The 12649-nt window shown below is 32.1% G+C and overlaps 2 protein-coding genes and 1 long non-coding RNA gene across 3 annotated transcripts in view; all 3 read right to left on the bottom strand.

The window, feature by feature from the left end:
- The window catches only part of LOC127734541 (uncharacterized), a 58019-nt gene that overhangs the window by 15580 nt on the left and 29790 nt on the right, over positions 1–12649 (bottom strand). The window lies entirely within an intron of this gene.
- LOC127734554 (uncharacterized) lies at positions 401–11614 on the bottom strand. The gene is made up of 4 exons (XR_007997655.1): positions 11284–11614; positions 6705–6873; positions 2793–2895; positions 401–468 (listed from the first exon to the last, which is right to left on the bottom strand). It is a non-coding gene; the product is annotated as an uncharacterized LOC127734554 (long non-coding RNA).
- On the bottom strand, positions 8518–10924 carry LOC127734547 (uncharacterized). Its single transcript, XM_052244480.1, has 3 exons — positions 10680–10924; positions 10086–10277; positions 8518–9712 (listed from the first exon to the last, which is right to left on the bottom strand). The coding sequence occupies exons 1-3, from the start codon at positions 10876–10878 to the stop codon at positions 8718–8720; spliced, it is 1386 nt and encodes a 461-aa protein (XP_052100440.1). The 5' UTR covers positions 10879–10924; the 3' UTR covers positions 8518–8717.

Genomic DNA, 12649 nt, shown 5'->3' with positions numbered 1-12649 from the left:
GACATACCCCATTTCTGTTGTCTATATTATATTTTCATATGTTTGTCTCTTTGACATACCCCATTTCTATTGTCTATATTCTATTTTCATATGTGTGTCTCTTTGACATACATCATTTCTATTGTCTATATTCTATTTTCATGTGTGTCTCTTTGACATACATGTGTACTGGCATTTCTATTGTCTATATTCTATTTTCATGTGTGTCTCTTTGACATGCATGTGTACTGGCATTTCTATTGTCTATATTATATTTTCCTATGATGTATGTGATATTTCTATTGCTATATCACCATACACAGATGTGTAATTGTCTACACTGCTTGCTATTACTGGTGCATGTGTATGCAGCTGCTTTTTGGAAATATCATGTATGATTAAGAAAGACAACTAGATTGACTTTGAGCTCAATATTGTATTAATTAAAAATTATTGTTCCTTTGGTTCTGTTTCTTCACTTTTCATTTCCTGCAAGTAGAAATAAAAGAACAGAGTTTCAATGTCCACCTAGTCGCACATTTTTAGCTCATCACTTGGCGTCCGTCATCGTCGTCGTTAACTTTTTACATTTTTAACTTCTTCTAGAGAACCACTGAATGGATTGGAAACAAAATATAGCATGAATGTTCTTTATGAGGTGCTGACCAAGTGTTGTTACTTTGTTGCCGATCCATCATCCAAGATGGCCACCAGCGGGGGGCTTAGTTTAACAAAGGACCCTACGGGAAATACATACAAATGTCTTCTTTTAGAGAACCACTGAATGGAATGAAAGCAAATATAGCAATATTAAACCAAATTTGGCCTCAAACATTATTATAAGTATCTGTTATGATTTTTATCTTTTTTTTATATGATTTCAAAAACCCAAGTAGAGTCATGTGAGCGACACAGGCTCTTGAGAGCCTCTAGTTTATCTATCAAGGGGCAATATTTACAAAAAACAACATGTTTTTTTGTTCTCAAAAATATTTATAAATAAAAAATATGCTTGGGGGAAAAAAAAGTTCTTTTTCTTGTATACTAAATATTTCAAACTGACCTTCAAGGGCATTACTATAATAGTATACTATAAGTTTAATAAAAAAAATTGAGAGCATTTACAAGGCCATTTTCCATAAATTTAATATTTCCAAGAGGCATAACTCTTTTGAAAAAATTCAATCGGCCATCATTACAACTGCCAGTTGGACATCTACACCTTACAATAATTCCATACACCAAATATAGTAAGTATAACTTATTGCTTCTAATACCTGAGATATTGACCACGAAAACTTTCTGACAGAGTAGACAGACACTAGCTATAGGACCTTGCAAGGCACCCACATACTAGGTAAATAGAAATATCCTATTACCATGATTACTATAAATAATATTAATAAGAGAGAAATTAACATTACAAAAAAACTTTAACCACAGACTGAACCTAAACTTTAGGACAGCGACGCCGCCCCTGGCGGAGTCTTGGATCACTGTCTCGCTTTCGTGAAATAAATTTGCAAGCTTGACAAAAAGCAGAACATGTATTTCAGAAATAGAAATTCTATGCAATTATTAATACTTATATGCTGTTATGGTCCTACATATTCTTGTGTGTTCAATATTTTGGCATTACACAAATTCATGCTTTCTTAGACTGTTTGAAATAACAAATGTTTTGTTGTTACATTAATTGATTAAATCTGTTGAATGTGAATTGATAGATATTTTAGTTTGGGAAAACATAATTTTTGCATCTTTTATTATTTTGTTATTTCTTTTTAAGTGCTTGTTGATGAGTCCAGCCCTTTCTGGCTGATTTTGACATTTGTTTCTTATGTTGGGTGCTGTCTGCCATACTGTGTGTAGTTTTATTTTTTTCATTGGTTCACATTTTTTCATCCTTATACAAGTTATAGCAATAATAGGTTACTTTATGGTATGGATTTTGATCATTGTTTATGGCTGTACAGTGACCAGCAAATGTTAACATCTTCGTCCTTTGGTTTTTTAATTGATAGTTGTCCTATTGAGAATCATACATGTACCTCATCTCCTCATACATGTTAAACATGGTATATCTATATGCTGGTTCATAAAAAATCTTAAAAGGAAATTATTCAATTGTTATATGTTTGAAAACTCTTTCCTATAATGCAAAAACAATAATTGATTGATTTTCTAGCTTATTTTTATGTTCAGTGGCAAATATTTTATGTATATTCAAGAAGAGAACAACTTTTAAATATACAATTCATATTACATTGTAATATAAACAAATGCTATAATTATTTTAACTTCTGACATCTCATGGGGGGTCTCATTGGGGGGTTCTGATCCCGGATCCCGCTTACTGTTTTGTCAGATTCCCGTATCCCGCTTACACTATGTAAGTAAGCAATTCTCATTTTTTTTGTAATTTCCCGTTTCCCGCTAGACTTCATTTCCCGTTTTCACGGCACAATAATTTGACTTTCACGTGTCACGCATACAAAAAATCGGCAATCCCGGGTCACGCTTAGACCCCAATGAGACCCACCTCATGCGTGTGTGTGTGTGGAGCAGAAGAAGGATTCCTTGATAAAATTGAGAATGGAAATGGGGAATGTGTCAAAGAGACAACAACCCGACCAAAGAGCAGACAACAGCCGAAGGCCACCAAATTGATGCATACCTGACATCAGAAAGACATAAATAAACAACAGTATACATGATATACATGCTGTAACATGTACAATTACACTTGAAAAAGTTTTAAATAGATAACATTAAATTATTTAAATTAACTGCAATTCTACAGATGAACTTACTTTGCAATTGATACCAGTTCTTTTTGCCTGACATCCGCACCTACATGTACACCAGTGATTCTAATACTGTACTTTCCTTTCATTTGGTAACCATGGTAACAAGCTAAAATTGTAAATCTTAATTTAATCCAGAAGTCCAGACAAAAACAAGATCATTTTTGTAGACGTAGTATGAACTGATGCTCACTAATTTATATTTTTACTTTTGAGTGAATGGAAACAATATGTAACAAACAAAAAGATCAACAGTGTAACTAATATTAATAATATATGTATAGCCTAAGCCCGTCTTCGTATAGTAATAACTTTTTCTAATATAAAATGATCTACTCTGCTGTCTACAGTTTAAAATAAAATGCTCCCCAGGGTGCAGCTTGATATGACCACAGAGGACGAACCCCAAACAGATGGGGCAAGTATTGACACAAAATACAAGCTTGATACAGCTCTGAATTTGGTTTGTGATTAAATATTTGACACAGCATACATGGCATAGGTTTCTGACACAGAATGAATGTGGTTTAAGAACTTAAAAATTTCAAATTAGACATTTAGCTATTATGGTCCAATATCCTAAATCTAAATACATGGTTAACGTTAGATTCAGCATATAAAAGAACCCCAAGAATTCAATTTTTTGATGAAATCAAACACAGTTTAATTATGGACCCTTTTAACCTCAATGTGGACCAATTTGATAACGAAGCCCAAAAATCAAAAATCTAAATACATGGTTAGATTCAGCATATCAAAGAACCCCATATATTCAATTTTTTTTAAACTCAAACAAAGTTAAATTTTGCACCCGATTTGGACCAACTTGAAAACTGGGCCCATAATCAAAAGTCTAAATATATGTTTAGTTTCAGCATATCAAAGAACCCCAAGAATTCAATTTTGTTAAAATCAAACTAAGTTTTATATTGGACCCTTTGGACCTTAATGTACACCAATTTGAAAACGGGACAAAAATTAAAAATCTAAATACACGGTTAGATTTGGCATATCAAAGAACCCCAATAATTCAATTTTTGATGAAATCAAACAAAGTTTAATTTTGGACCCTTTGGACCTCAATGAGGGCCAATTTAAAAACGGGATACAAAATCCAAAAAAACTTAATACACTGTTAGATTCAGCATATCAAAGAATCTCACATATTCAATTTTTGTTGAAATCAAACAAAAAAAAAGTTTAATTTTGGACCCCGATTTGGACCAACTTGAAAACTGGACCCAAAATCAAAAATCTAAATACATGTTTAGATTCAGCATATCAAAGAACCCCAAGAATTCAATTTTTGTTAAAATCAAACTAAGTTTAATATTGGACCCTTTGGACCTTAATGTAGACCAATTTGAAAACGGGACCAAAAATTAAAAATCTAAATACATGGTTAGATTCGGCATATCAAAGAACCCCACTAATTCAATTTTTGATGAAATCAAACAAAGTTAAATTTTGGACCCTATGGACCTCAATGTTGACCAATTTAAAAATGGGGCCCAAAATCCAAAAATTTAATACATGGTTAGATTCAGAATATTAAAGAACCCCAAGAATTCAGGAATAAAACCCCATTGAAATTGGTCAAGAAATAAGCAATTTGTACAAAGTATTAGAAAAGTATTGTTATTGGCCCCTAATTCCTAAACAGTTAGTGTCATAACCCCCAAATTCAATTCCAACCTTCCTTTTTTGGTATGGAACCTTGTGGTACAATTTCAGAAAGATCCATACACTTACACACAAGTTATATTGTTTGGAAACTAGTAAAATGCTTATTTTGACCCCTTTTTAGGCCCTTAATTCCTAAACTGTTGGGACCATAACCCCCAAAATCAATTCCAACCTTCCTTTTGTGGTTTCAAACCTTGTATTTAAATTTCATAGAGATCCATTCACTGAAACTAAAGTTATTGTCCAGAAACTAAGTGTTTTTGGACGACGCGGACAACAACGACGATGTGAAACCAATATATGACTGCAAATTTTTAACATTAAGGCCTTAACTCTTGATGTTTAGTAAATCTTGATTTCCTGTTAAATAGGCAAAATTGTTTAAATACACCATTTATAGGCATGTTGTGGAATCTCAATAAATACTTATGATTGCAATGTTCGTTTAATCGTCGTTGTAGCTATGAAATCTATACAATAACGTCATTCACTACAACGTTAGGGTTACAACGTTACCATAGTTCAATGTTAGTACTTCACGTCATGTGACGTGTACTATTTTCCGACAAGGAAATATTAACTCATGAACATAATATGTTGTCATTTGTGTTACCATCCATACTTCATGCATTTAATAAAAGAACAGCTTTTCAATGTACCTCGCCAATTGATGGATATACATGTTTAAAATTTGCTATCAAAAAGCAAAAAATATGTATGTTCTTTTAACCTTTTTCATAAATTATAAATAATCTAAAAGAAATGACGACGTGTGTGGGATTGCAATACAATTTTTCTTACAATATCTATTTCCAAGAGGCATAACTCCTGTAAACATATTTGATCAGCACTTATTTTCTAACTCATAAAAGCCTATGCTGATATACATGTAGACATACATGTAAATGTAATTTATGAATTATAAAAATATCTGACAATAAATGTGGACAGTGTCTAAATGTGGACACAGATGATGCCCCCGCTTGCATATCATATAGTTATAAAGGGACATAACTGAAGAACGGTAAAAGTGACGCTACCCAAAAATTTTGTGGTAATAAGCATTGTGTGTAAGTCTCATAACATTCGGTTGAGGCTAACTCAAGTAGAGAACAGAAACTAAAAATTCAGCAATTTTTCTATTTGTAAACATGCATAACTTTAGAACGGTTGTGTTTAAGTTTTATAACATTTGGTTGAGACAAACTAAAGTTTTGTGGTAATGAATATTGTGTATAGGTTTCATAATGTTTGGTTGAGGCAAACTTAAGTTACCGAATGGAAACTAAAAATTTTGCAATCTTTCGATTTATAAAGGGGCATAACTCAATAATGGTTAAAGTGACACAAGTTACCCAAATTCAACTTGATCTGTGTTTTATCAGTGGAAGTCAAAATTAAACATTGCATTGTATTGATTGTAGTTGATTCAACTATAATCATGGACAAAGGAAGATAACTCCAATTTTAAAAATAACTTGATATTTAGAAGAAAAAATAAAAATTTAGCAATTTTTCCATTTATAAAGGAACATAACTCTAGAATGGTTAAAGTGACGCCACCAAAATTCAAACTTGATCTGTGTTTTGTGGTAATAAGCATTGTGTATAAGTTTCATAACATTTTGTTGAGGCAAACTTAAGTTAGAGAACGGAAACTAAAAATTTTGCAATTTTTCCATTTATAAAGGGGCAAAACTCTAGAACGGTTAAAGTGACGCCACAAAAATTCATACTTGATCTGTGTTATGTCGAAATTAGCATTGTGTATAAGTTTCATCACATTTAGTTGAGGCAAACTTAAGTTAGAGAACGGAAACTAAAAATTTTGCAATTTTTCCATTTATAAAGGGGCATAACTCTAGAACGATTAAAGTGATGCCACCAAAATTCAAATTTGATCTGTGTTTTGTGGTAATAAGCATTGTGTATAAGTTTCATAATATTTGGTTGAGGCAAACTCAAGTTAGAGAACGCAAACCAATTTTGGGACGTACGTACGTACAGACGGACAAGGGTAAAACTTAATGCCCCCGTGGGGGCATAAAAAAATGTAACCATAACAGTGCTTTACTGGTTATCTTCCATAGAATTTATATTTCAAAGTGAAGTAATTCCTGTATGAATAATTTATCCAAGACATTACTGGTATATATAATAAACCTTTGGTATACATAAATATTACATGAATAAACAAAATATTTAAACAAAGTTATCCTTTTCATTACATACCTCTCATCACAAAATAATTATTGCCTGCTGCTCCTTATATGCACATAAATCAATATGACAATCTATGAATCCATTATACAATCTAGAAAGCAATGCCTCAAATGAATTCTGTTCTGTTGCTTAGATTCTTCTACTTCTTGAAGTACAAAATGTATTTTCATTGAAAATGCTAAAAGAAATAATGTATGACATGTACAAATGTATAGTAAAATGAAGTTACAATATTGATATATCTGCCAAATTTATTGCCTAAAAATTTTTTATATGACAAAATTGGCTTATTTTGATCTTTTAAAACAAGAACAACAGATCTAGACTTGCCCTGAAAAAAAAAAACTATATAAAAAGTATTAAACTATTTGAATGTTCTAATCCATCTTATGTTTATTAAATCCATATGACCGTTGTATGAAGTGAAGGGGGGGAGGAAGTATGAAAAAGTTTGTCCTGCATTTCCATTTTTCCACTCTATTCAGTCCTGTCTTTTTTTATTTATAGTTTATCCTGACTTTTGTTTTACATCAATTGTCATCCTGCATTTTTTTGGGGGGCAAAGTGTCTCATCCTGCCTTTTTTTCAAATTTCATCCTAGACCCCTCCCACACACACACATAAAAAACAAATGATAGCTCCCTTAAGGGGAAGGTTTGGCACCAATACTAGTCTGACTCCACCACATCCTGTACATTTTTATGCCTGTCCAAAGTCAGGAGCCTGTAATTCAGCGGTTCAAGTTGTTGTTTTTTGACTTTGTTGCTGTATATCATATTTGTTTATTTGTTCCTTGTTTTGTTTATAAATCATTACATGTATCAGTCTGTTAGTTTCCTCATTTGCATTGTTTTACATTTGTCATTTTCATTAAATGTCTTTTATAGCTGACTTTGTGGTATGGGCTTTGCTCATTGTTGTAGTCATCTTGTACCATAACTTATTATAGTTGTTAACTTCTATGTCATTTGATCTCTGGTGGAGAATTGGACTCTTCTCATTGGCAATCATACATGTACCACATCTTCTTATTTTTATATTCACATTAAAGTATATGTTAAGTAGACCATTCTTGCACTCTAGAGGTCCACTTCTTATAATGTACAACATGTACAAGGTGATAAGGCCTGCCGATGTTATAGCCTGGGTCATATTTTTCAGCTTAAAAATATGTGAATAGGTGTGGAAAACTATCAGAAGTATAATACATGTATGATAAGGCTAAGAATTATTAGATGTTTATTGTTATAGTACTCAGTTATAGTAGTCTCAGACTCAGAATAATTAAGGCTTATTGTACTTGTCATATGCAAAGCCTTGTAATTTTCTTAGTTGCAAGTCTTGTTTTGCCTTAAGCATTGTTAAGTTAACATAACATAAGGAATTTGAGCCTCAGATTTGAGCTTTAATCAAATGTGATGATTTTCTCGGTAATGCTAGAATGTGATTCTTGTCCGCTCCAGTATGTTCTGGAATCACTCATAATTAAAATTTGGAAAAGGTTACATGTACATTATTACCTATGCAATGTATGAAAAGGGTATATATACATTTTTTAAATCTAAATTAAATGAAAAGGGGGGAGTAATTGATCCTCAGGGGCACCCTTATCTATTAATTGTAAAATAGCTACTAAATTTTAAAAATTTTGCTAGAGATTATAAAGTCGTCTGCACAGTGTCAACAGTCATGGTTTTAAAACAACTGATAAACAAATACAAATATCACACACCATAAGACACAATTATACAGGTCTGTATCAGCTAAAGTAATTAAGTTCTGTAGTGACATTAGATAAACAATTTCAATATATTACATCTTTATATTATTTCAATACACTGCTGATTTTGTAAATAGAATTATTTGTACAAAACAATACAATCACCATGTAAAAAATACTTGGAAGTTCATCATTTGATACAAAGACTATATATATAGTTACATTGTTGTACTTGTACATGTACATATGCATTAAAACATTATGTTAAACTGTCTTTCATCTTTCTCTGTCAATATTTACTTTTAAGATACAAGTTTAGGATGCAAATTACAAATAGCTGAACATAAAGTCACAATACTGTCAGAATGTGGTACTAAATAAATCCCCATTTGGCTGCTGAGAATTTGAAAGTTCTTCAACTGCTCGATTGCTCTTTCTACATGGATACGCACATGAGCAATTTTTCGAGTCTGTTCTACTTCACGAGCACTAAGTTGCGACTTTCCTCTGGTAAATGCTGGTATAATCAATGAGGCATTACGACTTGCAAGCTCCTCTGCAATTAAAAAACCCCGGTCTGCTAATACCTGGTCACCATGTTCTAGCTTGTCTAAGTAACCACTTCTTTGCGTTATAACTTTGTCAGAAGTACGCCCACCAAAAGCTTTAGACACAAATGAAATTGCACCGGTAGGAGTTATCGAAACTAAAAACTTGATGGTGTTGTTGTGTTTGTAGTTCGACCATGTTTGTGCTCTAGCAGTTAAGTGATTTGGTCTTTGTATAAACACTTCAAAGCAATCTATAATACTAACACACCTAGGGTATGACTGTTTGAACACTACTGGCATATTCTTGATAATGTTGTCTTTATCTGGCCATTGCACTAGGAAAGCAAGTTTCTGAGCTATTTTAGGTATACCTTGGTTAAATAAGTCTGAAATAGTTGTGCTAGACACCCTGAAGCGATAGGCAATGTCCTGATGCTGGATATTCAGTCTGAGTTTCATCAAAATACACAATAGAACACTTGGTGGTGACATAACTTTACAAGTTGGAAGTATAGTTGAACAGAATGTTACTAACCACAAAAAAAGTGCCCTAGTAGGAACACCAGTATAGAACTGTGTTTTACGGTTGGTCGCGATAGCTTGGTCTCCAAAGGACAGTTTGTTGATTTCTTCTTTAAGCTGAGCATTTTCTGTTTGTAGTCTGCCTAATTCTGTATACAAGTGTTCATTTTCAATGCGAAGTGAAGCTATTGTCTTGATGCATTGGTCGTGCAAACCTGTAGTTGCTGAAATTTAATGGTTAACATATAAGTGAAATAAGAAGACAGAACTTTGTAGGAAATTAAAAAAATAACAACAAAAAAACTGCATAACAGAGAGCCATAGATATAAATAATAGCAAAAAAAATCCTATGATTATTTTCGAATTGAAATTTTATCATTTATATGGTGACTTAAAAACCTTTTGAAAACAAATAAATGTATTATGCTGCATTTCAATGAAAAGTAATTAAGGATATCAATAAAAGTGGCTAAATTTAAATTTCATACACAATTTAGAACTATAATATAAGAAAGCAATTACATTAAATTGAATAAAATCATGTTTTGACATTTAATGTTTTATGTAAATATAATATATTTAAGTAAAATTTATACCTTTCTCTGGTGGTGGAACATTTTCAGAAAGGTCTAGAAGAACACTGGCCACCTCTTGCCTTCCCTTTTCAGCATCACGCTTCTGAAGACGGTCATGTCTGGCAGCACGCAGAGTTGCATCTGTTCTTTCATCGTAACCCATGTTGATGGAAGGAACATAGTCAGGATTGCTTTTATCGTTGCTTTTCTGTCCTAAAAAATAAAACACAGTTGTAAAAATTTATATAAATAAGTACATTTTGACACATAATTTCCACCTAATGCATTGCCATTGGCTCAATGCCTGTTTACAACATACATGTATCCTAATATTCTTTCAAAACACTTACGAAATATTTAAATAAATACATGCAAGGTATTATTCAATACAAATCTGTTACAAAAATATGATAGTAAGTTCAGGTCACCTCACTTGTCTGTGCCTAAGAGATCCCTTCCTTGTCACATTGGTGTGCTTACATAGGTTCTTTACAATTTTGTTATAAATAATAAGAAATGTTACCTCAAAATATAAATGAAAAAAATTATGCACTTTTTTTTGTAGCCTCACTTTCCCAAAACATTGACACACTTTATAAATGAAAAAAAACCTACCTGATATGAAATGAAGATGGCACACACGATCATGGTCAGACGGCTCCCATGCTTTTCCGTCATGATCTCTACGCTTTATAGCAGAAATCCAAAGCTTTCTACGAGTGTCAGGCTTTTTGGGGACACGGAAAAAACTGTTAGGGTTGTCTTTATCAAATCTAGTTGTACAATTAACTACACAACACGAAACAACCATCATTAATCAATGTAATCGTGAAATGACATGTGACACCCTGTCGCATATGTAAACATCCGTTATATTGCCAACCAGTCGGAAAATCACGTGACTTGGTGACGTCACGGCGAAAATTCCTATATGATGTCCCCCCCCACTTATCAAGTTTGTCTTATTGTCTAAAGCGTTTACATATTATACGGTTATTTGGGATGTATTTGTGTCTTAATCTTATAACATTCTCATTATGACATATAATAAAATAGATAATGAAACGGATTACCCAATGCAATTATATTTATATTACATTATCGTTCTCAGACTCAGGTTTACAAATATCTAGTCAAATAGTTTTTCGTGAAAAATAAAGCACACACATCTTCCTGCTTTTATCCAATAATTAAACAAAATGTGAATAATAATATTTACCTTTCGTTGTGCTTTTAGGGTACGTAAAACTATCCATCAAAACAAAAACACTTTCGCTGTTTCGTTGCGTTGACTTTCTATAAATTTTCTATGTTTCGTTCCCCAGTTTCTTCCAGTTAATCGACAAGTCACCCATTTCAATTTATCTTTTTATAATAAATTTTGATTCACCAGTTTGAAAAACCAAAGTTCTTTGTATCATCTATCTCTGTCCATTCAAACTTTTTAAATGACAACAGCAGATCGCGTGAGCGTCCATGGATTTTGCGTCATAGTATAAAAAACGGTAACGGTGAAAAGATTTCCGGGTTTCCGTATTCGACGTACCATGCAAGCTTTCGTATGTACTTTACGTATGGTCTGGAATCACGATTGGGGTTTAAGAATATAGAAAATAATGACAAAAAGTGCAAAATAAAGAACAAAAAACAATAAAGAACAGATACTAAAAAAAGCAGAAATATGGAATAAAGAATCATAGAGAATAATGGGATTATTGATAAAAAAAAAAAGAATTGAGAATAAAGATCAAACTAAATAAAGAATATTTATTCATATTATTATTTAATATTTATAACTCATTCATTTATTTTACATTATGTTCCATTCAGAATTAGATAGCTCTGCTGTGGGGGTGACATACATGTAGCCCGCTGAGGGCAGACATGTTTTTATCATCACGATGATGTGGGATTTAGTGGGAAGAGTAGAAAGTGCACTTTCCTGTTTGAGAAATACACTATATAGATAATGAATGACAAAATGTATGTGATAATTAAATGACAAATTTTGACATTTTCTCAAAACATTTTTTTTAAATGTCATTTAAAACATGTGAAAACATATGAAAATCATATGTTTTTCATATGTTTACAAACATATGTAAACATATTATCTAAAACATATGAAAACATATGTTTGCTTCCATATGTTTTCATATGTTTCAAAACATATGTAAACATATGTTTGTAAACATATGTTTTTCATATGTTTGGGACAAACATATGAAAAACATATGAAAATCATGTTTTTCATATGTTTTGAAAACATATGAAAAACATATGTTGCAATTTTTCCTGTGTACTTAAGGGAGAATCGAAACTCATAAGTCGAAGAGAGACCGACTAAATCGAAATCGTCGATAAGGAAAAAAAACCCAACAATCTTCAAAACACTACATAATAAAACTAAAGACAGAGTAACACGAACCAAAAACCGATTTTGATGTAAAGTGCACCGGAATGGTAATCATGTTATGCTCCACATCTGGCACCGGTCGTGTTGCTGTAATCTGGACTCGCGATAAATAGATATACATCGATACATTACTTTCATATATTTATTATACAAAATGAGTTTATTAGTA

Source organism: Mytilus californianus, unplaced genomic scaffold (genome assembly GCF_021869535.1).
Source record: "Mytilus californianus isolate M0D057914Y unplaced genomic scaffold, xbMytCali1.0.p SCAF_3, whole genome shotgun sequence".
NCBI lineage: Eukaryota > Metazoa > Mollusca > Bivalvia > Mytilida > Mytilidae > Mytilus > Mytilus californianus.
The sequence above is the reverse complement of the archived record's forward strand: the minus strand, read 5'-3'. Positions and strand labels throughout refer to the sequence as shown.

Coding starts and splice junctions, on each gene's coding strand:
- LOC127734547 (XM_052244480.1), bottom strand. CDS start 10,878: ATGATGGTTGTTTCGTGTTGTGTAGTTAATTGTACAACTAGATTTGAT. Junction 10,278..10,679: donor CCATCTTCATTTCATATCAG/GTAGGTTTTTTT, acceptor TTTATTTTTTAG/GACAGAAAAGCAACGATAAA. Junction 9,713..10,085: donor TGTTCCACCACCAGAGAAAG/GTATAAATTTTA, acceptor ATTAAATTTCAG/CAACTACAGGTTTGCACGAC.